This window comes from Apteryx mantelli, chromosome 1 (genome assembly GCF_036417845.1).
Source record: "Apteryx mantelli isolate bAptMan1 chromosome 1, bAptMan1.hap1, whole genome shotgun sequence".
Classification (NCBI taxonomy): Eukaryota; Metazoa; Chordata; class Aves; order Apterygiformes; family Apterygidae; genus Apteryx; species Apteryx mantelli.
The window spans coordinates 190,191,583-190,219,290 of record NC_089978.1 but is presented as its reverse complement, the minus strand read 5'-3'; the positions used below and the strand labels follow the sequence as shown (position 1 = coordinate 190,219,290).

The window sequence follows — 27,708 nt, the reverse complement described above, 5'->3', positions numbered from 1 at the left end:
AGCAAGATTTTTCCAAGAGCTTGAGATTACCAACAAAATCAGCCTTTTCCTAAGACTTAAAAAGGTTCTCATGTAGCATACTCTGAAATCATTATAAGAAAGGGAGAAGCAGAGGAGAAATGCTGAGAGTAAAAATACTCAAAACCAAAACATAATGAGTGTGGCTTTCCACTCTTTTAGCTTAGTGCAATCATTTAGTCTTATGCAAATAGGTTATAAAACACAAAAAAACACAGACTGGCAATGTTTTACTCTTCTTTGCACCTCACAAGGCTGTGGAGAATCAGACCCTAAGTATGTGTCAAACCCTATGGAATGTCATCACTCCACAGTAATCAGTTAGTCTTAAACCAGGGTGATTTGCAATTGTCTCTGAAATCTAAATTTAAATATCTATGTACCTTGTACAGTACTGTGTCTACTTCTTTAGGTGTTGCTGGATCAACAGCACTTCTGAAACTCAGACTTCCTTTTGTTATCTATTTAAATATGAATTTAAGAAGCTAGTCTCAAGTACCAGCTTTTGAAACTATGGTCAAAAATAAAGCCATAGAGATTCATTATGTTCTTTTCTTTGGCTTAATCTTTGTGTTAATCTTAATCTGTCAAGGCTATTTTCAGTGAATATACCTGAGGTAACACACAGCTTTTTTAATAGGTAGTGTTTACTTTTAAAAATAGTCTAATATTCCATTCTTTCTCTTTAGCCTGCCATTTTAAGCTTTGTGGCCTAGCTGAAGTGCCCTCATATATGGATAAGAGCAGATTTTTTTTTTTATATGCCCTTACAGTTTTATAAAAATATTTTTCTACTCAGAGGAAAAGAACTTCTGACAAGTCAGTTCAGTAGTATGTGATAATGCTTTGAAGTCTAAGGGCCAGTTCAGCAGAAGAGCTGCTAAGCACATAGCTCACAGAGAAACAGGTAAGTAGTAGATATCAGTTCAGGTCTCATTTTTTAAGTCATGCTACTTTAGTAATCATTCATTAAAACTTTTTAATCATGGAAAGAAGCAGTCTGTATTCAGTAAAATCTGTAGTAATTATGCTTTTTGAAGAAAAAAATCTCACAGAATTTTTATGTACAGTTAATTGACTTTGCTTTTTAAGATTCTACAAGCTTACACTGATACTTTTCCTGTAGTTTAAGCATTTACAAGGTCTTCTCACCTACTTTTACAAAAATAATATTGTACTGTGAAATCTGATATTGAATTTATCCAGAGAACTTCAGAAAATGGTTAGGGGTGCATATCTACAGACATGCACACACAGATAACATAATTGAATACTTCTCATTTCCTGAGACAGAAGTACAAAAGGGTGGAAGTTATGAGATGTGTTACATAAAATATCAGGAAATCAACAGCAGAGTTTAGTCTATATTGTAGGAAAACAATATTAAAGTTCAGAGTAAAATGCTCAGAAACAAAACAGCAAGAAGAAAATAGTCTTGTTTTCTGAAGGCATTATCCCACTCCCAGACTTCCACTGGCTTAGCTGAAAGCAAGTTGAGCCACTAGGGGAAAAGATTTCATAATAAAATCTGAATTATTTTTCCATTTCTTTATGGCTTTATATAACTTGGTTGGAATCATAGTCTGAAGATGGAATTCCATGCTATTGCATTTAGACTTGTTTCAGCTCACTTATCACCCAGAGTATGTAGTAGAGACATACCCACTGTACATCAGTTCTGATAAACTTTCTTTGTACCTAAATATGCTAAATTTAATTATTCAATCTGATTGCTTGCAGATTCGTTACTGGGCTGCTCATGATAAAGAAGCTGCTGCACAGCGGGTACAAGTGAGCAATCAAGAATATTCAACCAAACTGGAAAACTTGAAACCTAATACACGGTACCATGTAGATGTTTCTGCCTTCAACAGTGCAGGCTATGGACCTCCCAGTAGAACCATTGATATTATCACTAGAAAAGCACGTAAGTAAATGGAGCAATAGGTTACTTATAATGTTCTGTACTTTATGTTGCATCATACCTATATCTTCAAACTTGGCTTCTCATCCATATACCCAAAGTTTTACCTTTAAATGGTATTGGTTCTTGGTATGTAAAGTTCTGCCAAGGCTCTTCTTCCTCACTTCTGCTGCCATATACAATGTGGATATCTGGCACAAGGCAGTAAGGAGATACAGATTATAGGATGATAGGATAATACAGATTGGAAGGAGTCTCAAGCGATCTCTAGTCCAACCTGCTGCTCAAAGCAGGATCAGACCCAGTTGCTCAGGGCTTTATCCCATTGGGTGCTGAAAACCTCGAAGGAAGGAGAATGCACAGCCTTCCTGGGCAACCTGTTCCACTGCTTGACTGTCCTCATGGGGAAAAAGGTTTTCCTTACATCCTGTCTGAGTCTCTTTTATTGCAATTTATGCCTGTTGTCTCTCGTCCTGCTGTCGTGCACCACTGTGAAGAGCCTTGCTCTGTCTTCTTGATCGTGAATTCCCTTATTTTATGGTTGCTACAGCCAAGGGTGCCATTGATTATCACATTCCCAAACAGTTCCTCCATGTTAATGAATAACAGATCCAGCTGTGTGTCAACCCTGGTTGCCCATCCAGTACCTTTATCAAGAAGTTATCCCTAATAACCTCCTGGAATCTTCTTGACTGCTTGCATCCCACCACGATGCCCTATAAGGATATCTCAGGGAAGTTAAAGTCCCCCATGAAAACCAGGTCTGTGATCCAAAGACTCCCCTGTATTATTTAAAGGCTTTGTGCACTTCCTCACCCTGATCAGGTAGTCTGTGACACACTCCCACCACAATGCCACCCTCACTGGCCTCTCCTCTGATCCTGACTCACAAGCTCTCACCCAGCTTGTGTTCTGTCCCATAGAAAAGCTCCGTACTTCCAAGCTGCTCCTTCACATAAAGGGCCACCCACCTTCTCTTCTTCCCTACCTGTCTTTCCTGAAGAGCCAGTATCCATCCATCACAGCACTCCAGCTGCAGCAGTGGTTCCACCATGTCTCAGTGACTGTAATGATGACCAGCCTGTTGGCAAAGATGCTTTTCCCCCACTTGTCAGGTGGATCCTGTCTTTCCCTACCAGTCCTGAATCCTCAAAGAGGCCACCATAGTTGTAAAAGCCAAATCCTTGTCATCGACACCAGCTGCACAACCAGGTATTAATTCGCAGGATCCATCCACTTCTCCTCAAGCTCTTCCCACTCACTGGCAGGACTGAGGAGAAAAATACCTGGGTCCCCTTGTCCTTGACCGTCACCTCCAGAGCCATGTAGTCATGCTTGACTCACCTGAGGTCTCCCCTGGCAGTATCATTGGTGCCCACATGGATGAGCAGCAGGGAGTAATAGGATGAGAGCTGGACAAGCCTCAGCAGTCTCTTCACAACATCTTGGATACAAGCCCCCGGCAAGCAGCAAACCTCCTGAGACAGCAAGAGGTCTCCATCCCCCACTGGAGGGAGTCTCCCACTGCTATCACTTGTCACTTCGTCTTGGTGCTGATGTGTGGTTCAGTTTGGTTGGTACTGATGCTTCCTCAGACAGAGTTCCCAGACCCTAGTCAGCTACCATGGCGCTGAATCTATTCTGCAGCTCCAGATCTGCAGGTGGGGAAGGACTCTCCCTCCTGTTGCCAGAATTCACAAGCCTCCAGCCTTCCCCATTGTAGGAGTCTCCATTTGCCACTCCAACTGCATGGGCCATAGTCTGAAAGGAATGCAGCCTTGTCTTCATAATTAGCAGCAAAACTGTTGTTCACATGACTTATGCTTTAATACATTTGAGTATTTGGTTCCCTACCATGAGACTGATGGGACATGATTATCAGAATATGTTGAGCACCAATGAATTCTGAAAAATCTACTCCCATTACAGTACATCATCCACAAAGTCCAGAAAATTGGAAATTTTGTTGCCTTTCTTAACTGTGATCTCTTTCTTTGGGCTACATTCAGATTGCTTATCATATCACTCAAAACTGATTTTGGCCCATGCCATGACATCTGTGATGAACAATTCAAACCAGTTACTACTTAGGCAGCTATACCCTGGCTTTCTGTTTAATCAATAGCGAGAAGTAAGGGTTGTACTCTGACTATTAAAAAATGTCCAACTGCCTATTTCGTTAATGGTAAAGGGAGCCAGGATCAGGCAGCTCTGTGGGTGATCTGAATACAGTCTTGAATTTGCATGCCATAATAGGTTTCTGAATATAGCTCCTGATTTAATAACAATACTTAGCACTAGTATATCCTAAGCAATATTCAATTAAGACACACATCTTGTTTATTTAAAACACACTTATATGGGCTAAAAATATGTACAACTAATTTAAGGCTTTCTGTCAGTAAATAGTGTGCTGTGCAACTTGGAGCTGCAGGGTTCATTTGTGTTGAGTAAGAAGACTCCATTTTATGTTTACTGTGTGAACTATAATTAACACTTTCTGCAATAGGATACTCTGATTACTAGTGGGTGAAATGCTGTAGACCTGCCTTTAAGTGGTTAATTAAATATTTAATCTCAATGAATAAATATGACAAGCCACATTTCTGGGAGTTCTGGACATAGTTGCATAGTTGCCAGCAAACACACATGGTCAGCAGCATAGTAGAGGGTAATGTTGGCTATTTCCATTTTGGCAACACAGAAAAGCCGACCCACAAAGCAGCCAACGTACGAGCCATACAAAATTGCCTGATTGGAGCTGTAGAAATTCATTCCGGGAAGGAAGCTATCCCATATTCATTTAAAGATCAGCCATAATCTCCCTTTTTACATGTCTTAATAAAAATGTCATCGAAGGTTTATGAAATCTCATTTATATGCACATTATATGTATCTTGCTTTTCAGCTCCAAGCCAACGTCCAAGAATTATCAGTTCTGTAAGATCTGGTTCAAGATACATCATCACCTGGGATCACGTGAAGGCAATGTCAAATGAGTCTGCAGTTGAAGGATACAAAGTATGATCTGTGAAAATATTTTTTATCTTTATGTATCCTACACGAGGTATATTTTATAGCCAATGTTGAATTTTGATACCTAATCAGGCTTAAATATGGTTGCATGCTAAAGATGAGGGTGTCATGCTCAGAGATCACAAACGTCCAATAGGCTTAAGATAAAGACAGTAGGCTTTGTCAAAATGATAAGAAAACATGGGAGCACTGAAATTCATCTGGGTGGCAAGCCATATTGTGAGAAAATTTAGATCTGTGACTATAGCAACCTGATTTCTTATATGATGACATTAATTGTATATTGGCTAGAAAGAATCTGTTTCAAAAAATGGTACAGTTAAATAGTTTTTCCTTATACTAATATGCATTGTTCCAGCTTTCATTTTCTGTCTTCAGGTTCCTAGAACAGTTCCTAGAACACTAGTTCTTTAAAGTACAGGAAGGTAGAGGAAGAAAAGGAACACATCATCTCGTTAGATGCAATTACTGTATAGCTAGAGCAACTGTATATAAGCCATATAGAAATATGTACTACTGGCATACAGAAAGCTTCAAAAGCTAATTCCTATTTAATTTTGCTGTTTGCTTGGCAGTCAGAAAACTGATATCATGTTCTACATGTACAAATTTTGTTTGATGAGCTGATTGCTTCCTGGGAGTCACAGAAAATGCTTCACAGACATGATTCCAGAAAGAGTGGAAATCTTTTCTAAAGGTTTTGCAAGACATGTACTGTCACATTTGCAATAGTTTAATGGCACTGAAAATTAATAATGATATTAATTGTTTCATTTATAAAAATTGTATTAAATTATTTATATCTGAGAGCACAGCTGAGAGGTGAGGTTTTTATTTGATGCTGTTTGCCACCCTGGATTATATCTTCCATCATTTAGGTACTTAGTTTGAATCCAAGGGCTGAAATTATTTTTCAAAAGGTGGTGTCATTTTATAAGAGAGAAAACAATGAAGAAACATCCTATCTAGATTCACCTTATATAAAAATGAAGAAAATAATACTTGCTGCTAAGTTTTGATTTATATAAATAAAAGCCTAATACTTTTTAATCCATACACTGTACTTATATAACTGTTTTCAAGGAAATGTAGTTTTTCAATAACTATATTTACTGTGTCTTTCCTAGGTGCTGTATAGACCAGATGGGCAACATGAGGGCAAGTTGTTTTCAACTGGAAAGCACACAATAGAGGTCCCAGTCCCCAGTGATGGTGAATATGTTGTTGAGGTCCGAGCACACAGTGAAGGAGGAGATGGAGAAGTAGCTCAAATAAAAATTTCAGGTGAGCAGATAACTTATTTTCCTCCTTCCCCTGCTCTTTAAAAATCTTGGAGTAAATATTTTCCTCTTCTGCACTATCTGGAATGAGCACACCACTGCTGTCCAGAAGTGGAGAGCTAGCTCTCCTGTAGTATCTAAACTGATAGTTAGAGTTTATCTTAAAATCCTGCTGAAGACTGATAATGCACCCAGGAAACTTCAGCAACAGTCCAGCTAAATCCTGGAGACACTGCTGATCTTCCGAATATGAAACTGGTCCAACTGCTGCCTCCAGTTAGACTGCCACTTTTACAAGCATCTTACAAATGTAACAACATGGAGCAGGCCTCAGGCTCAAGAAGTCTGCTTGCAATAATCCTATAGTTCCCAATATCTGTAAACTCTGTATCTCATTCCTCTCTCAACTGCCAGTAAGAAGAGAGAAAGTAGCTGGGAAAAGTAAGTGGTCCACAGACAAATTCATAGGAGAGTTCCACTTAACAGGTGACAAGGGAAGCTGTGATACATACAGATTGATAAGCAATAAGAAATGCAAGTGATCAACTTTAGAGTGGTTTGGATGAATGGTAGAGAAGGCAAGGGAGCTTACATGGATCAAGCTGAATCAACTTGTGCTCAGGGTTGACTCTAAATACGAGCTCAGATGTGGTCTGCACATCTCCGTTTCCTGTTAGTTTTGTAATTTAAGTAGTGCCTTTGTGAACCGTGTATAAAGTAGAACATGTGAACAAACATCAAGGACTTGGATAGTGCTTTTGCCAGGTTATGGTTCAAATATTTCCACTGTATTCTTGTCTTTTTTCTTTTTTTTTAAAAATTAACTTAGGAAATAGTAAGGATTGAACATCAACAACATTTGTTGTCATATAGGCAATTCAACAATTACTGTGTCCTTTTAAAAAGCAATGCCATTGCTATATTATATTATCTGTGTGCTGTGAGGGAAGCTGTCCATTCCAAAAGGAGTGGAGCTTTGATCGGCTGCTTTTCATTACTACATATAATTTATGTAGCCATAAAGTGTGAACTCATGGGCATCACCATTTTTGTTTGGGTAAAGCATCTATTCCAGTCTTGATCAAATGGAATCTAGAGGTGGAGAATCCATGATTTGCCGCATACTTTGTTCTAGTGATTTATCACCTTCACTGTTGACAATTTTTTTTGCCTAAGTTTTTATTTACATTTATCTGGTTTCAGGGTCTGGCCATTGTTTTCTTTTATAACTTTTCTCTAGATTAAAGAGTCTTTCAGTGCCTGATATTTTCTCTACATTAAGATATGTATATATATCAGTCAGGTGACTTAGCAAATGCTAAAAAGCTGAGCTCCTTGAATCCGTCAGTGATAGCATTTTCTTCAGTTCTTAGATAATTTCCACAGCTCTTTTCTGCACATCTCCAACTTCTGAGAAATCCTTTAGGGATGCAAACACTAAAACTATATGCAGCATTTCAACCCTTCCTCTCTGCTGTCTGCAGAGATAATCTCTCCTCCCTGCACTTACTATTCCCTGTATTATTCATGAAAGGCTTGCATTAGCCCTTTATTCCACTGCAGTGTGCTATAAAATGGTGTTCAGTTTGTCTGCCCAACACCAACCTTAAATCCTTCCTGGAGTGCTTCCTTTCAGAGTACAATCTCCCATTCTGCTCTGTATGGCATAACCTTTTTCTTCTTTAATGTATAATTTTGCCTTTGTCTATGATAAAACAAAGTTGGTTTGAATGAGTTTAAGTAAGTTCCCAGGCTACCTGGATTTCTGTATGAATGTATTCTCCTCATCCTTCTTTACTACTTTGTCATTTTGGTTCATGTGCACATTTTCTTAGTTGTTTACTTCTAAGTCACTGATGAAGATGATTTAATAGTGTTGGGTCTAATAGCATCCCTGCAGAATTACGCTACAAATTTGATGATCATTCTTCAGTAACTGTGTTTTGAAATGTGAAAAATGAAATGTGCCAGTGATTGAATTTTTAATCGGTTTAGCATATGCTCTGTTGAATGTGTGTACCATTTTTTATGAGGATATCTTGGGGTACTAAGTGAACCGCTTTACAAAAGGTGTAATACATTGCATTGTATCATCATACTTTGGAGGAATCACTTTTAACACATTTTATGACTTGCAAAATAGTTGAAGCAACTCCTGTCTTTAGGACATGTCTTAGGTCATCTTTGTATCAGTCGTATATCATCATCTATCACCAGTGTGGTGCAAAGACCCCTTAGGTAGCAGCCCTTGGGTAGATCACTTCTCAGAATGGAAGCAGAACTGTCACATCACCATAATGTTGAGGACAAGCTAATAAGGCCTGCCCCTAGCTGATCTGTACAGAGCTACCTTCTCTACACTGCACTGAGGACTTGATACCAACTTGGTCAATGCTAGTTTGTTGAGTTTTGTATTGCTCCACACTGCAGACAAGTTTTCAGCATGACTTCTACCATACTGCAGATAGGGAGGCAGCACGGCCTATTGGGGGCCTAGATGAAGGCTGCATGGCCTGGAGTCAGCTTAAGAGAGGAGACTGAAAAGGAAACAAAAGACAGGGCAGTCTCTTTGGAATACACACTATGCAGACTACTGGGCAAACATTTCAGGCTGTTGCTAGGCTCAAACAATCTTTTCCAAAGAGCAGAATGAAGTGCAGTTTTAAACCAACACGTGGCAAATTGTGCCTGCTAATTTTTATTCTTCAGGAAATTTTCCAGTAGTACAAGAGGGCTTAGATTAATTGCCCAAAAAGAGTGGTTGAGAGTTATATGACAGAGTAATGAGAAGCTTTTAAGCAATGATGATTTTTCTTGGAAACTTTCAAAGAAGGGAAGACCTAGTTTCCCAGAAATGTAAGTTTTGGTTGTCAGCTGGCCAGAATGGGACTTCTAATATATATACAGAGAGATGTAAGCAATAGGTAGGGGAAAACATAGAGTATCTTATCAAATTCAGAGAGGACTATTGCCTTATTTGACCTTTAGGCATCTGATTCCCGAATTCACAAAAAAACAAGAATTCCCTGTATAAATGTATGGGGAATATCTAGGACAGGGATTCAAAATAGCCTGCATGCTGACCAGGAACTGCTAAATCCTAAGCCAACTGGAAGAATGCACTGAAGAGAGAGGAATGTCTAGAAATTGCATGTGTCTTCCAGACTGGTATTTTCCTACTATTGATTGGGGTATCTGTGGGTTGAATTCAAATCCAAGGTAATATACATAATGCACCTGTGAATTAGGTGTATACCCTTCCATTATAATCAATTGTGATCTAGGGTGTAATTCAGATGCTAAAACTCATGCTTCTTGTAGTATTTGAGATGCCCTAGAGCACCAGGGACATCAAAACAATGCTGGCAGGCCTGACAGGATCTACAGGAGACCTGAGGTCTTCTGGATCAGCAACTGGAGGCCAGGCAGGACACCGGAAGGCATCTTTTGGCCTATATTTCAGGCATCTGAATTGCACCCTTTGCAAACCAAAATCATTTCCCTGGTTTTGGTGGCTGCTATGGTGTGCTAGGCTACAGTGTTGTCAGCATGCCACAGATGTGCTCTGAGCACTTCTAAGCACTTGCTAAACTAGGTCTTTCGGTGGTTTGGGCACAAGAATATCTAGTTCAGGAACCCTAACTGGCCCTGACGTCTGCAATTTTGGTATTAAAAATACAACACATTTTAAGTAGCATAGGTTATATTTGAAAGTCAAATACAAAAGAAACTAGAAACATATATTATTTCTAGTTCCACCCTTTGTCTAAGGCACAAACTTTCTTTTATGTTTTTCTCCTCCTTGTTCCCCCAGAAAGCCCGGTCATAGGCTGAAGTGGGAGGTAAACATTCAGAAGCAACTTTTCTCTCATATAACCAGTCAGATTCCTACTGAATACAGTTTTAGTTAAGTATGATATAAACAAAGTTTGCCAAACACAGCCATTCACACATGCTTTTCTTTTTAGTGTGTATCCTGAAACGTAAGCGCTTATCATAAAATCATTCACTGCATATATGCTGAGCTGCATTTCAGCATATTGGTAAAATCAGTGTAAAAGATAGTCATAAACTGTTGCCTTTTATTTACCAATGCCTGTTGTATAGTTGGGGATTTAGGGACATTTTTTAAGGCCATTATAATAAATTCATGAGCTACACAATTTAAAATTCAGTCTTGAGATATCACAACCAGCTGAAGGTTGGAACTACTTGTTTAACCAATGGAGTGAGTTTCAAGGGCTAATAGTAGGCTTATCTGCTTTCTTTTAAATATATTAAAAGCTTAGAATTTTTCTGTCTCTTGCATGCTTTCCTGATTGCATGCTTTGTCATAATGCTAACATTAATGTAATCAAAGCAATTCTGCAATCAGTACAAACTAAAAACATATGGTGCTTAGTTCTTTTCGCACCTCGCTTGGGTGACTGCACTGGCCTCAGTGGAGTTAATTTATGCCAGAGCAAGGAAACAGAGCTTCAAGCTCTCAAATTTTAAAATTTCATCCATGAGGGAGGAGGAGAAATTCTGATTTGTGAAAATATTGTGAAAAAATGAAGATACCATGAACCTTCAAGTATGAAATCATGTTAGTGTCCCACTTTAATAATGATATGGACAAAGAATAATTCATATACTGTGTATGCTTTTAGCAAGAAAACAAAATTACAGCTTCTCCGCATTCACTGCTTACATATATATGTATTTCATTTGCCAGAGGCATGTTTTAGAATCCTGAAAAAATACTGACTTTGAAGTAAATAGCTTTTTCAAAGCAAAATGTGTATGTTTTTGTCCTTTAGTAACCAACATCCCAACATTTTAATTATTTTATCTTTTCATTTCTTTTTATTGTTATTTTAAAGAGGACATTAATATTTATTGCACGTATTAGTATCAAGTAAATCAGGTGATCATTCACTTTTAATGTGGTATAGTCAAAGTCTTTTCATCATAATTCCAAAATGTCCATCTGTTGCAAAGATGGTTGTGGTATTAAGAAAAGTAAGAGGAGAAAACAGGTAAAATCATAAAGAATGATTATGAAAGCAGATATTTAACTGGCTGTGTATCATATGAAGTCCAAAATACTGGACTTGGAACTTATTACGCAATTGTGACAAGAATGTAGCAAAAATGTTCTATGAAACTAAAAATATCCTTCCAAAAGGGCTCTCCTGTATGAGAATATAATTTTAACAATGCATTTGGCTGTTGTCACATGGCTTGAAAATGAAGTAGGAAATATTCAGAATAACCTCTAACCTGGATACATAAATTTACCTAAAACAACATTTCCAGTTCTCCAATATTTCTCTTGCTTTCCCTTCATTATGACATTTGATTTCATCCAAGTTCAATTTATTGGTACTGTTTAGTTCCAGACCTTACTTTGACTGCTAAGGTTTGACATAATTTTTGTTAATTTCAATTTCTTATATATCTCTTTTTCTTGTATTCAAATTCAATAGCAGGAAGGACTGTGGAAACATTTTCTTATCTAGTTATGCTATTTAGTCCGCATTATCCTAAGATATTCTTGATGCTGTTTATTTTGTCGTTTGTCTTTATTTATATGGAAGAGCTTGTGTGAGAAGGTGTGAATGCAACACAATTTCATTGCTAGCCACAATGCTCATAACTAACCTGTGTAATGACATCTGTATAGCTAGAAATCAGACAAGTGTGTATGTGTACATGCATTTATAACACAACAGAGCTTTAGGAAAACAATATCATACAAAACAAGAGCAGTATAGTTTATTCATTATCACAGTAATACTAACAGGACAGGAATCTTTAGTTTCCATACATTGGAAAGCAGAAAAATGACCGCTGTCTTGTGAAGCACCTTCCACCTTCCTCCTGTGCTTGGCTTTTCATGTTCAGTCTCAGTTGCTACATGCCTGTCTGCGAGCTTGGGAATTGCCAGCAAAATCCCCACTGAGGGCTATTGCATGAATTCATGAGAACTCTGTAATGCCTTTAAAGATCAGCGAAAAAGAAATCTATGGCAACTTCTTACGCCTTGTTACATGTTTTAACTTGCTACGTTGGAGATTTTGCTCGCTATCCCTAAGCTTGTGAGAATGTTACAGGAAGATGTGACTTTCACAGAAAAAGAAATATTCTTGGAATTGCTGTTAGACCACAGAAAGTGTATAGAAGAACTAAAAAGTATAAAGTCAGTAAGTGTATTAGTGCTATGGAGTGAATTCAGGATGAGGAGCGCTAGAGAGGCAAGGAGCCTTCAGCTAGAATAGTAAGGTAATCATGAATGGTAAGGAAGACATGAGTGGGAAAAGGTCATTCACTTTTTTTCACAGTATGAGAATGAAGGTACTCAATGAAATGAGCAGCAGCAGATTGAAAACAATCAAAGTAATACTCTTTTACATGGCACAAAATTAAATTATGGAACTTCCTGTGACAGGATGTTGTGCAGGCTACAGTTATAAATGGAGATTGGTTTATCAATTTTTATTTAAAACAATGCCTTACATGCAGTCTTTGACTCAGGAGCTGCTGATTGACAGAAATGGGAAAGTTTAAAAGGGGAAAGTCATATTCTGCATGCCATAAATTTTATTTTCCTTTCCACCATTATTGACTACTGTTGGAGTCGTGTCCTGAGTTAGATAGGCCTTTGGTCTGACTCACTAAAGCTGATCCCATATTCCCAAATTTAGGAACATGTACTATAAAATGCTTGAGTAATATTTAGTTGATGAGTGAAAGATTGGTTCTTCTTGTGAAATCTTAATGTATTTTCTTTACTGTTTTCAGCAGTTTGGATATTATCCACCAGACAATGACTGACTTTTAAAATGTGTAAGGTGAAGAAGAAAAATAAAGTGTGTTTCAATGTGCAGCTAGAAATTATTTTATTAAAAAGTCCAGCAAGCTTTTGATTGCCACTGTTTCAATAGGACCATCAATGAATTAAAGATTTGGCATTCAAATCAGATTTGGCTGGTTTATTCTTCTCCATTAATTTATCCAGTTATTGAGATTGAAAATAAATAAATATTTTAAAAAATCATGCTTTTATTTTTTTATTAGACCAGCACAGGAACACTATACTCCTTTCATTTTATGAAACAAAATACTGGATAGTTTATATTCATTTAGCCATATCATTAGAAGAAAGTGGAAAAAATCTGAAAGATCATTATTTACATTAACTTTCTTTTGCCTAAATGTAACAACATAGCAAAAAGAATATCACAGAAAAAAATTGTATAGCTTATAGAGTGAATGCCAAGATTAATATTTCACTTTAATATTGTAATTTCTTTAATGCGTAATGATTTAATTTATTACAAATACAAATTCTGCTTTCACCTCTTGGTAGGACATTTAACTATTGAATTACATTTATACAGTATTTTTAATTGCTTTGAAAAATGAAAGCTAGCCAACTAGTGTTTAGAGTGATTTAAAGTAATCTTTGGAAGACTCATCTCATTAATTTTTTCCTCTTAATAAGCTAGACAGGATTGCAGACATGATCACAAGGGTGAAGGAATGAAAAAGGGAATACTTTCTAGTCATGACAATTCTTATGTGTTTTAATTTTCAGTACCAAGCAGTGCAACTTCATTATTCAAATTCTTGTGGTATGTTAAAGTGTAGAATTTATTTTACCTTTTGTGGGTGCCTTGGAGTGGTGGCATACTCATACCTCTCAATTTTGCGCACTTAACCTAGCCAGACTACTTTCCTACTCAGTCAATGAGGAGAGTGATTCGGAAGTCCTAGGTTAGACTTCTGCTGTAAAGTACCTTTAGATGAAGCCTCTCTCTCTTAACAGAACAATATCCAGTGATTTTCTGACAAAAGGCAGTAATGATCCTTTTTTCCAGTGACTTCAGCGACAAAGTCCAAATGCCTTCAAGAACCCTCTTTGGTAGTTAGGAGGGTGCACAGCTCCTTAGTTTAGTATTAAGGAAGTATCACAGAATCTAGCTCCTTTAATAAATGCAAAAGTTTTTTAGTTTGATGGAGAGGGGCAATCTAACAGAAGCATATACCTGCTTAAAGGGCAGTTACAAAGGTGAGGGAACCAAATTCTTGGTAATGGTGGATAACTTAATAGGGAGCAGTGGCCACAAATTGCAACTTGGGAGATTCAGGCTGGACATTAGGAAAAACTTCACCGAGAAGGTAGTGCAGCACTGCAACAGGTTGCCAAGAGAGGCTGTGCAGTTCCGATCCTTGGAGATTTTTGAGACTCAGCTAGACAGAGTTGTGGCTGACATGATCTAGTGTTGGCGCTAGTCCTGGTGCAAGTGGGAGGTCAGACCAGATGACCCCCAGAGGTAGATTTCAACCAAGCATTTTGTGCTCCTGTGAACTGTAAAACTTCTGAACTCCAGATTTACTGCTGGAACATGAAATGGTAAATGTTTAATTAAAGCCATAGAATGTATTGTGATTATCTGGCGGCTTGTAGTAATGTGTAAATAGATGCATTTGTTACTACAGATACTAAGAGTAGATACAATCATATATTTGCTTGTCACATAAGACCTATTTGTAAAATACTGAGTGTCAGTGACAATATGGGAAATACTTGTGAATTTTTGCCTTCCTTCCATAAATGTTTTAAACAGTACATCTTATTACATCCTAAAATGCTCCAGGCCCTTTTCAGAATACTTAAAGGACTTTAAAAGACGAACTCATTTGTCTGATACCCTGAAAACATTCTTGCCTTTTAATATTAATACCTATGTATTTTACTTTAACTGTCTACCATATTCTAAAGCTTGTTATTATATTCTATGCCTGTTGAACACAGTTATATTAAGCCAGTGGGGAATGGAGGGAAGAATATTAATTCTGTCTAAGTAGAAAATGTCAGAAGTATCTTTCATCTAAGCTAATGTGAATGTTTGAGATTGTCAAGTTTAGTGTTTGTGGCTTTTAACTATAGAGTGGCTGAAGTAAAAAATTTATCAGGAAAAAAATTCTAACAAAAGATCAATTTAAAAATTTCTTCTTCAGAAGTATGAAAATTTGTTTGACCTGAGAACTTTTGTCATTTTGGAGACTAAATTTATCCCTGAAGTTTCAACTGAAGAGACATTAATCTTGTGGTTTGTGTAAATCTTAATGTCTAGTGTCATCTGTACTTGATGTTGTTACATCATGTGACTTTTTAATAGAGATACTTCCCAAGAGTAATAGCACAATACATGGAAACCAGCTGGGTTTTGGGCTGCCTATTGGTCCTTTCCACTTATCCTTTCCTTGCTCCAGCAGAGCACTTCTATTCTGGAGTTCCCTTCTCTTGGAAGACCTGGGAGCCTTGGGCCACTGAGTTTAGTGGGGATTTGGGAGCCCTTCATCCACCACCCATATCCTGCTCCGCCTCACAGCCCACTCTGGGGCTATTCCTAAAGGGTCCAGGAGAGATGTTGTACTATCTTCCTCAACCTTTTTATTTCTCAAGGGCTGTGCAATAATTTGACTTACCTCTACGTGAAAACTGTGTAGCACATGAACAGTTTCATGAGCGTTAGACCTGCGCTGCACTGTACAGACTATGTAAGCCTGCTCACATGCTGGGTAGAGACGGTGGCCTCTCCCAGCCATGAGCGCTGTGCTCCAGCCTGTTGAGACTGGGCATTTCTGCTGTTGTAGATGCTGAGGTTATCATTCTTCATTTTGGGATGTGCGAGTGGGGCTTCCAGGCTGAAAGATAAAGACTTTTAAGACAAGCTTTTAATGTACCTCAGTATTTAGACATGCCACTTCTGCTTCCAGAATCACAGAAATTCTAAAATTGTAATACTTTTGCTATCAATTCACCTACACTGTGCACCTGAATTGTTTGCACTGTTCACCCATTATACCACATGGCTGGTTAAAATACAGCTTATTTGCAAAGTGAGGAGTGATACATCTGGTATACACTTGGGATGTATTTATTTGCAAAAATGTTCACAAATCCCTATTTTCCTGAAAAGAAGAAGCAGGATCCTTAATTCCCAGGAAGAAGGATCCAGTAATCCCCAGACCTGCCAGCTGGCCAAACAAGATCTATCCCTTTTCTTCTTTTCAGGATTAGAGCAAAAACTTTCTCTCCTGGCCTCCTTTTTTTTTCCTGAAAAATTAGCCCTTCTTGATGAAAAACCTCTCAGTGATTGTCTCAGAGGAGGACCAGCTTTCTCTGAACAATCACCAACCATAACTTATGAGGCAATGCAGAATACATTCATGTGTGGAACATTTACAGCCAAGTGTTTTGCCACACTAGATAATCAGCATAATCACAGATAAGCCTTTTTATATGGAGAAACTACTAAAATTGGCCTAAAGTAAAACTCATTCAATGCTTCTGCTGTTCCAGCAGGCAGTTTCCAGCAGTGAACACCTCTTCCTAGCTGAACCCGTGATTCAGCCTTACTTGGTCTGGCAGTACTCCTAGTGCTTCTTGTGAGCCAGTTTGTCAGGAGTGATTGCTCACAACTGGGGAGACAGAGCAGAGGCTGAGAGATACGACAAGCCTTCAGATCATATCTGACCTAGGCCATAACTATTCTGAAGCTCACAAAGTGTGTATGAAGTACAAATAAGATTTTTGCATGGGTTCATTAGTCACAGAAAAACCTCCACAGTGTGTTCTTGCTATTACATGTTGGGTATCTACTTTAAAAAAGTACATATAAAAATTTTTACCTGTGGGTTTCTACTTAACTCTCCATGCAGAAAGAATCTATAATGAACATTAATACATGTGAAGGTGAAGAGGCAGCTGAGAGATAATTTACATTTATTGGCAGTTAAGGAATAGTCTGCCTGTTGAAAATTATCTCATTTTCTTTGGAGTCCAAGGTATCTTTTCATTTTGGCAGCAGGGGCAGAGTCAATAGAAAAGAAGCACATGCAGGTGCCAGCAGACACCGCCAGCAAGCCAGGTGCCACTGCCAAAACAAAATAAAAAGTTTACTTGGTTCTGGCATGTGGCTTTTCAAGTAGGAGGAAAAAGATTAGCATAGTGGGGTGAACAAACCACCCAGACCATCAGCAGCCCTTGAAACATGTTTTTAATGCTCTCTCTCTCTTTTTTTTTTAAATAGTTTGAAAACTGTTCCACGGCTACACAGGAAACATTAACATGGCACAAAACATGGGCAAATATGCAGACAGCACTATTGCTACCATATACATCTACTGTGCTACAAAACAGTAATTCACAAAGCTGTGAATTAGTCCATAGATCCTTTCTTGAAAGGTTTGTGGCATAGGCAAGAGGAACATTTCCTCATTAGTAAACAAGGGAATTCCTAGACAAGGAAAAGTTGGATCCAGGACTTAGCATTAATGCCAGTGATACAAGATAAGCATATTTTGATTACTTCAGTTATTTTCCATTTACCATGAATAAGGATAGCAGAATTTAAACTGTCTGCCCATATTTCCCATTTCTTTTGCAGCAGTCTTTTATGGAGACATTATTTCCACCTGGGACAAGTGGAATTTCTATTCTGAAGTCAGTTCACGGAACTACAAACCCACAAACTTATGTAGTTTAGTTTAACCTAAGACATTATATTCCCCCCACACACACTTCTCTGTTCTACCTGGGTAAATAGGAAAATATGAAAACATTCAGAAAACGGATATTGATGCAGACTAGTTGGTGCTAAAGAAACTAATAAACAGTCTTCAGAGGTTCTGAGCAGCCAAAAATCCTTTTAATTTCAGTTAGCTCAATTTTTTTCCACAAAAGTGGAACTGCTTAGTTAGAAGCAAGGAGAAATAGAATATGAGAAGGTTTTGAGCTTATCTTTCTTAAAGTAAAAAGGAGAAATATAAAAACAGACAGCCCTGATATAAGATCAATCTTGGGCTGTGGGCTAGCACAAAAAGGAGAATATTATTTACATGAAAATGGATAAGACTTGACCATTCTTTCAAAAAAATATAATCCATTTTTCAAAACAAACACAAAGGCACACTCATTTCTTAACTAGCAGAGTAAGAAAACTTTGCTCTGTTACAGTCTTACCTTAGTTATGAATCATATAAAATACCAGTTCTGGTAAGATCTTTCTTTTTCTTACTCACTCTCTTACCAAATGTATGATAACTTGTGTCATGAAAACTGAATTGTTGCTACTCTATCTATTCACATGGTCAGTCTGCATCTACCTGAACAATTTGTACAGCACAACAGGAGTGTATCTGTAGAGAGGAAGTTGGCGCTCAGGCTACAACTCCACCCTGTATCACAGAACCACAGAACAGTTGAGGTTGACAGGAACCTCTGGAGATCGTCTAGTCCAACCCCCCTGCTCAAGCAGGGTCATCTAGAGCACGTTGTCCAGGACCATGTCCAGCCGGCTTTTGAATATCTCCAAGAATGGAGACTCCACATGTACATGCCAGGATTTACTATGGACTAACTCTAGTCTGGTCCTGAGCAGTGTATCTAAGAGAGCTCCACAACACAAAACAAATCACAGTAAATGGAACAGCTGAGATATTCACTTTAAAAATGTAGTGCTTCTCAAACTAGAACAGTCATGTAGACACTCCCCTAAATTTTCAGTTCCTGAAAACTAAGAAAATTGATGTCATTTAATACATATTAATTCTTGAACAACCTTTGCTGACAGCAACGACAGAGAAAGAGTTTTGCCACAACAGGATCAGCTTATGATTAGCTGAAGAATAGCTAGATGTTTGCGTATGCTGGCAGGACAAATATTTTCCCACTGAGAAAAAAAATTGTTACATATGACAATTTCATAGATGACCAACCAATAACTAATTTCCCGGTTCACAGATCAGATTCTGTTACAATCTGGTATAGATTCCTCTAGATTCTGTTACAATCTGGTATAAAAGGAATACTGATGTGAAAAGGAGGAAAATGTCATGTTTTAAAGATAAGTATCATTTAAAGAAAATAATGACATTTTTAATAACAAATCATTACAGCATCTTGGGAAATATGTAAGTCTGAAATGTTTTAATGCCCATTTCATTTAGGCATTACATTCATTTCATTAATTTTATATATAATTGGAAAAGTGTTGAATAGTGTTCAAGATGTTAGTAAAAGCTGGGATCTCCATTCAGACATATAAAAGATTTCATCCTAGACTTTATGTGATTGAGATGTACACCAAATTTAACATACAAATAGAAAGCCATGGATTAGTGGGACTTTACCAGGAATTCCTGTGATATATAATGATCTTGCTGAAGTAAAACCTGTTCAGAAGTTGTTCCCTTCATTTACTCAGATAAACCATTTGTGAGCTAGTTATCACTAAAGGCTGCATAAACCAGAAGGTAGGAAAGAAAAGTTAGGTTAACCATATGCACCACATACAAACTGTATTATTTTAAACTACATTCTGGGTATATGCTACTGTAGATAGTTTAGTCCTAGGCTTAAAATGCCGACCACAGGAACTCCAAAGCAGACAGTAGTAAGGCCTTCATGGGAATATAGAGAGAACACAACTAAAATTTTACAACTGCTTTTGCTTGGGACTGTTGGGAGAACAAATTAAGTTGTGCGTTTCATTGTTTATTTGAAATAAGTGAGAAATGTAACTATCAAATCTACACATAGCATGTTAGAATAGAGATTAGGTCCTGTGACCAGGATCCTGATTTGGTTTTGGCCTCTATTTTGGTGGCTGAAGTTTGCAATTGTATGTACACTGGACACATGAGATGCTGGTTGAGAGACAGATCACACAATATAATAATAGGAAAGAATGAGGCTTTATGTGCTGAATATATCCTGCCTGTACCTGGCCAGACTTAGAAGGAATGTTAAATTTCTTCTGTTTTAATTTGCATCCATGTTTATTTGTACACCTTCATTAAGTCTTTATCTGGCACTTTTCTATTTTTTAAAAGATTATTAAAACTGACAGTTTGCAATTGCCTTACTCTATTGTACAGTCTTAAATCCTGCAGTCAGTACCCGGGCAAAACTTACATTAAATTTCCATTCATGAGCTACAGCAGAGTACTGGCTGTCATGCTCTGATGATCCGTATTTCAAGTAAAGTATGGTTCCTGACATGTGGTCAGTAATCTAATAAGAAAAAAGAAAAAAAGGGAAGATCTGTTTAATGCGCATTTGTCCTCCTAATGCTCTGTTAATGGGCTGTCTAAGAGTTGGATTGGCTTCATTATAGAGAGCTATTACAAGAATCTCTGCAACAGTGTCTGAACCTTGTATGGAACAAGGTGAATTGCTGACTATTAAAACTGGAGCCAGAAGAGCATTTCTCAGGGGAAGATTTATTATTCCTTTCTCTTTGTAGAATAGTTACAAGCAAATAGAAATTTCCTCATACTTGCTCATTATTCAAGTTCATTCAGCAAACTTTTTTTTCATGTTTTCCTACATTAGAAGCATTCAAAATATGAGTTTAGTTTTGTCTTTCCAGCTGCATTATCCTGTCTGACAAAGGTAGAATACATTTTGTGTGGATATTCTTAAATACAAAATCTGGAATTTGTTTTCTGTGGCTGTTGTTCATTTTTTAAGAACCACTGCTTTGCTATTTGGGGATAAAGACTACAAAAAAGACTCATGTGTCTCATAAATCACTAAAAAGTACAGATAAATATATCCCAGTACTTTCATGATTGCCAAAATGTGCAGTTGTTATATATGAGAACATATATCAACATACATTCATCTTAAGCATAAAATTCCTCTCTTTAGAATTACTAATACAAATGATCTTCCAATATTTCCCTTACTGTTATCTTTTATTGCAGTGAATATACTGCTTTCTATGGAAAAAATGTTTTATTCACAGAAATGTACTTTTTACAGCTGAATTGAGCTGATAAAGAAGGATTGGATCTCTTGTCTTGGTTTTTATAAGTACTTGGATATCAGAAAGGTATTAGGAAAAAAATTTGACTTCAGAAAGCAACCTTATAGTAGTAGGGGAAAGGGTGGGAGTGGGAGCAGAGAAGAGTTTGAGAGGTCTGAAGCAAGAGAAAGCTGAAGGTTGAGTTTACTATGAGGGAGAAGGGCGAGAGTGGAAAATAGAAAGACTTCATTTTAGTGGAAAGCAGAGTCAGGAGGAGTAGGGTGGTGGACCTAGAAAGAGGAGGAGGATAAAAGGAATATGGCTGAAGTTGAAAATAAGTTCTATGGGAAAAGCCCTGCAATTCTGGCTTCATGGCAGATGCTGTGGACTTTCCCCCTGGCTGGACGATGGAGAAACCTGCATCATGTAAAAACAGTGGTTTCCACCTTCTGTGTTTGAAACAAGAGGGGAAACAGTTGGCCACATCTTGGACGCTATCTTCTGAATATATCTCTGATGGAGTCTGCATAGAGCTTCAGCAATGGGTCAGGACACACAGTCTTTTGGATCTGCCTCTCTAATAGCGCTGAAGGACCCCGTAAACACATCAGGCATCAGGCCTTTTTTTTTTTTTTCTCTCTCTCTGATTCTTCTGTCTTCGTTGTTTACTTTTACATGTCCCAATATTCTGCTTTTGCAAAATCCATGTGTTTTTGGTGTAAACCAGCAAAGTTCCATAAAGCAGGAAGAGGAACTCTTGAGCCTATCATTTTGTCCATCAGCACTGTTAATCACTGCCGTCTGCTCTTTCCCCTGTCCCTTCAGAAGTGGGCAGCAAGCATTGCCCCTCTTTTTGTTAAATAATTTGTGACATGACAAGCTGTACATGCATCACATGAACAACTGCAGGAATGTCCTGTAATGTGGCATTTGGTCACCTCAAAAACATCCCTCCATTCTTGAGCTGGGGAGGGCACACACTCCTCTAGCACCTTCATTAGAGGGGGTTTGGCTGAAAGGTGTCTTTAGACCAACCTCTCTCCAGTGATTTACAGGTACTATGTATATCAGATGGAACCTGATTCTTCCCACTTTATTCAGGAATTAGTTCTGACTTGAAAAGCCCTGTAACAAGTCAGTTGTGAGGAAAGAAGCAGCAGCACACTAGTTTGACATGTGTTCCCAGGTGGCTTTCAAAACAACTGCCTGAAAGCGGTCATCATTTGAAATGGCAGGACCATTTAAAGCTGAATGAGGAGACGAGGTTGTGTTATGAACATGGGGAAGTGCAGATCAGAGCTCAGTTAAATGTCTCTGCAAGGAGGCCCAGATTTTCCCTGAAGAGGCCAACACAAGTGCAGCCCTCAGACGGGATAACTCTGTTAAAATAAAAGCATTTGTTTTGGTTTGCGCACATCAGTTTCCAGACTCCACAGCTATAGGCACCCAGATAAGACATTTGCTTGCACTGTAGCAAGCTGTGATATTTTATGGCCCAAGCCATACATTTGGATTTTATGACTTAAGCCATGCATTTGTTGGTAGAAAAATAGATGACTGTCTCTTGGCGGTGGGTAGGACGGTGGCTGCGACTGATCAATCCTCCTCCACTCCAATGGAAGACTATGCTGTTTTTACCTTTATTTCCTCTCTGCTAGTTTTCATTCTATTAGTCCTTGTCTGAGTCACCTTTTCCCCACTGGAGACTGAATGTTACATCTTATTCTAATACCTTGTGCAAACCACAGAAGGATTTCTACTGGTGCACTTTGGCCCTGCCTCTTGTTTTAGCCTCCAGGGAGATTTGCTTTTATGGAGGTATAATCCTCTAAATATTTCATGGGTAAATAATAAACTCAAGAGCTTTCAGTATATGCATGGCATTTACACATACCTGCATATGTATAGAATTCAAAGGAATTGCTGCAACGAGTTGTGAATACATTAATATATCAGTATGGAAAAGCTCCACCTAGTGCAAAGATTAAGACTCTGTATGTGATCATTTATTGGGTAAGACTTGTTTGGGGGGCAAAGCTTTCATCTTGGAATTGCAAATAGTACATGTATAGTACATCAGAGAAGACGGGGTTCAGAAGGAAGTCAAAGTGCATTGAGACGTACTGTGAAAACCCTTTCAGAAAAAAAACCCTGCAATTATCTATGCAGGAGCCACAAATGACTGAATATTATCAGTTTCATATATCCACAGTTAACTGCTGAGCTGATGAACTTTGGAGTTTCCTGATTTGGACTTAGTCCACATACTTTATAAAAAATGTATTTTGTTATCTGTCAGTTCCATTTCCATCCAATTTCCTTACTTTCTCCTTATTACTGTGGGTAGGAACTACTGTAAGAAATAAATTCTTGAAGGTAACTTTCAGATATTTATTTGGACATATTTTCATTTCAAAACAGCATTTTTTCACATTCAGGATCTTGCTATACTAACATATGATTAGTACTGCACTTTATTAATAGGAGGTTTGAGATAGACACAAAGTGAAGAATCAAGGCCATTATCCTGAAAGATGCAGAAACTTATCAGGCACACACATAAAACCTACAGACCTGTCCTTCTAGAAGCATGTGCCATGCTGGGCTGGATGATGTAATTTACTTGTCCTTGCAAGAGGTCTCATGAGAAAATGTGAGTGGTCTTTGGGGTTTTAAATTCTGTGAAAGATTGCTTGAAATTTGGCACACTGTTGCCCTGTTGTTAGCCAGAATAGGGCTGCCTGCTGGAATCTGTACTGTTTTGTTCATATGCTGCCTTTTCAGTCTGATGTTTTTGTCAGTCAGAAGAACTTTTTGCTGCAGATCCCTCTGGTAGGTAGGATCCAGCGGCTCCTCATGACTGTTGCAGCCAATTGCAAACAAACACTTTTATCCTTAAACTGTGTTCAGCAGCAGCAACAATAAGCTATGGCCTACACTGCCTACCTACACGCTGCCACTAGAAGAACCTCTCTGGGATGAAAGAATAGCCCGTTCTCCAGCACCTTTGAGATAGTCTTTGGCTCATCTCCAAGACGGACAGCAAAGCTGCCAGTTGGTCTCAGTTTGGTTGGGTTATTTTGTAATATAGAAACCTCTTTACAGGGAGCTGGACCATGACAACACAAGTCATTTTAACACAATAGCAATTCTTACACCTGTTTGTCAGAGCAAGTCACATAAAGTTTGTAAGCTGTCAATTCATATTTTTTGTCTTAAAATATTTGCTTAAGAAAGTCTTGTGACTTGAACAGACATAAATGTGCACATGCCAAGCTGTTAGAAATCAGCCATCTGGACTTTGTAAGTCAGCAGGTAAACAAATGGACCAGGCTCTTTGACCTCTCTCAGATTATTGCTGATCATAATAACATTAACATTTCCAAAGGTGACTCTTTGCTTATCACATTTCAAAGACTCCATTAATTTTGTTTTCACATGTTTAAATATTTATTTCGACCTTTTACCTCCTGGTATAACCTCCTGGCTTGTTGGACCATCCAAATCAAAATACACTGATGTGTTCTGAATGGCCTTGCTGGCTGTATAAACACGCTGAATAAACAACTCTTGCAGTACAAAAGACCGAGTCCTCCACTGTACTGTAGCAAGTCTCTTTATCCATTTCAGATTATCCATACAGGTAGAAGCTGTGTTTAGATATGCCAGCTGGCTTTCAAGCGTTCTTACCCTGAATTCTTGCCTGCATCCAGGGTTGTTTGCCATGGGTGATGCTGAAGTAAAACCAACGCTGTGTTCTCTGTTCGATGTGCAGGTGCCCCCACTGGAGTCCCGCCGACGCTTCTTGCCCTGTTGCTGTCAACCCTTGGTGTCCTTGCCTACCTGGAGATCTGAATGTAGCCTGACTTATCTTGCCCTCCACCCAAGGAAAAGGACTCCCTTTGAACATGAGGACTGCAACCCTTTCCGATTCCCGTGGCACCATCCTAAGCCAAATAAATTACACTTTAAAATAAATTACCCTACTGATTTCCTATGAACTTTAAGAAGACTGAGGCATCCAGGAACTCCTTCATTAAGTAAATCAACTTTTGAAAGGATAAGAAATGATTTTTAACTTGTTCCAATATGCCTTATAAAACACGCTGATCTGTGACGGTTGCATGATTCGGTCCAATGGGGCAAGTTACAGTGTTAAAACCCAATAACCTAGGCTGTACAGTGAAAGTAAAATCACCATATGTAGGTGCTTTAACTTGAATAACAAATTGTGAAATATAATAGAGATTGAAATGTTGATTGTATGTGATAAATGTAAGAGTACTACGTCTGTCTGTACTATCTTATATGTTTTGTGTACTGCATATTTTTGAATGGCCCCATCACCATTTATTGGGATTACAAGTTTTTAGAGATACAGTCAAAGCAAAAACATTTATTTATTTTTAGAGCTGTATTTCTTGAGGCTATTGAATATAATTTAAAGGATTTGAAACAAAATTCAGTGACACAGGATTTTTTTATTTTAAATATGTTCAGAACACCTGAGATATTCATAGCATGCTGAACTTAAAAGAATTTGCCAAGAATTTCAGTGACACTAGATTTACCATATTCTTTTCTTAAAATAATTCTGTTCAAAAATGCTGATTTTTATATCAATTACTGTTTCAGGGTTTTTTTAGAGCTAATGTTAATGACTGCACATGCTCCTCTGTTGCAGTTAATTTACTCTGATCAGGATTTGCTGCTACAGTCTTTATTGCTGATTGTAGGAGTGAAATGTCAGCTTTCAGAGAAGCAGCACCATATATTTCATTTTGGTTATTATTATTACTGTTATTATTAAGGTGTTAATAAGAGCACTTAGTAGCTTGAAAATGGAGTACAGGATAGGATCAGCCAAATGGACCATGAAATGGTAGGAAACTTATGTTATTTTTTAAAGTGAAAAGATTTAAAATATAAGAAAAAGATATAGAGTAAATGGCAAAAACAGAGTAGCACAGTAAAAATATTATTATGATATTTACATTTTTATGCTGCAGATGCCAGGTGTTACCTTCCTGTATCGAAGGCCTACATTTGGGAGAATTATATGCTTTTTCAAGAACCTGATATTATTCTAATGTTCATAGTGTTGTAAATAAGAGTTTTAAAGTTCTGAGACTGTTTCCCTATTTGATAGAATTCTGAATGATCCAACTATATGTTAATACATGAACGTCAGATCCCAACTGTTAGTTGAATCTAAATGTTAACTATGGCCTTTACAAATGGGGAATGCTATTAGAGGTAGAGAATGTTTTTGTTCTGACTGTGTCTACAGTGTTTCAGTGTTTTTTTTTTGTTTTTTTTTTTAAGTTGTTAAAGAAATGCACATTCCTTTCATTTTCCATGGTGTGCTGGGAATTTAGTTTGAGTGTGAATGTTGAAGAAACACAGTGATATTGATTCAGCTGGCTCAAGTAATAGTGCAATGTCTGATGCTTCAAGAATTATAAGCTTTGAATCATATTTTATTAGCACAACCTTGCTAGCTACTTAGAAATAGATTTTATCTTTTTAGAACTGATATTGTAGAGGTCCGTAATAATAATATTTACATGAAGCAAGAGTAGATCTATTAATAATTTACACCCCCTTCTTTAATTTGTATAATTTTGTACTATATATTTACATGTAAAAGTGTAGAGTCTTAATTAAGAAATATCAATAATGCTGTTTTAGTTTAATTTTAACTATTTGTTACAAGATAAAACTTTTTTAAATAGGTGAAAGTGATAACTTCCCTGTAGAGGAATGTCAAAGTGTCAAACACTACTGAGTTTCATAAATTGTATAATTATTTGAAAGAAAAATGAGCTGTCTTCATACATAAGAAACTAATATGCTGTAAGCCTTCTGTACAAAAAGTTATGTTTTGTTGTATTTTATTTAGTTTTGTTCTTTTGCAGTATGACTCATTTTTATATAATCTACAACCACAACTAAATCTTTTGCCAAATGCATGATTGCCTTTTACTTTTCTAATACATGGTGTAAGAAGCAAAACTGGTTAGTTTTTGCATGAAAACGACCTGGGAGGGAAAGCCACTTCTTTTTTAAATCAGCAACACAGATGAGGTAGATCTCACATAATGATCAGATAGTTCCAGATTTTTCATTGTTTCACATAATTGTATAAATTTGACTGGGACCTTCAGTTTCAAACTGTTGTCAAGAAAAACTAACTATTGTATCATCTGCTTTAAAACGCAAGGTTCTTAATTAAAGTTTATATAGATAGACATATTTGTTGTTTCTTTATATTTCAGGAAACTTGATATTACTATTATTTGATACTGATGAATTCTGAATTGTTTTTTAGTTACTTTTTATCATTTTTTTCAAATGAGTAGAGCAGGACCGTACTTTGTCCTTTTTATGAATGAAAAGTAAATTACAATTAAATAAATGTATTAATGTTACTCAAGATATAATAATTGTCTTTTGAATTGGAGCTTTTATAATGATGATGTGGCTATCTATAACAGTAAGGGAGCAGATGCAATGAGGTCATGTGTATCCATCCCTGCCTTCTTGTGAATTTTGCAGGAGTTAAAAAGCTTTTGTGAAAGAAGGGTGGCTGTTTTACTTTAATTACAGATGATATAGAAAGAAAGAAGACTTTCATACCTTC

General features: G+C 37.4%; 1 protein-coding gene across 1 annotated transcript in view; it reads left to right on the top strand.

Annotated features, from left to right (window-relative positions):
- CNTN1 (contactin 1) overlaps window positions 1-27,424 on the top strand; it is a 99,178-nt gene extending 71,754 nt beyond the window's left edge. Inside the window, exons 19-22 of the mRNA XM_067314634.1 lie at window positions 1,759-1,945; window positions 4,851-4,963; window positions 6,106-6,262; window positions 24,841-27,424. Coding sequence (XP_067170735.1) covers window positions 1,759-1,945; window positions 4,851-4,963; window positions 6,106-6,262; window positions 24,841-24,920 — 537 coding nt within the window. The 3' untranslated portion in view covers window positions 24,921-27,424. The remainder of the gene's footprint in view (window positions 1-1,758; window positions 1,946-4,850; window positions 4,964-6,105; window positions 6,263-24,840) is intronic.
- The last annotated feature ends 284 nt before the right edge of the window (window positions 27,425-27,708 follow it).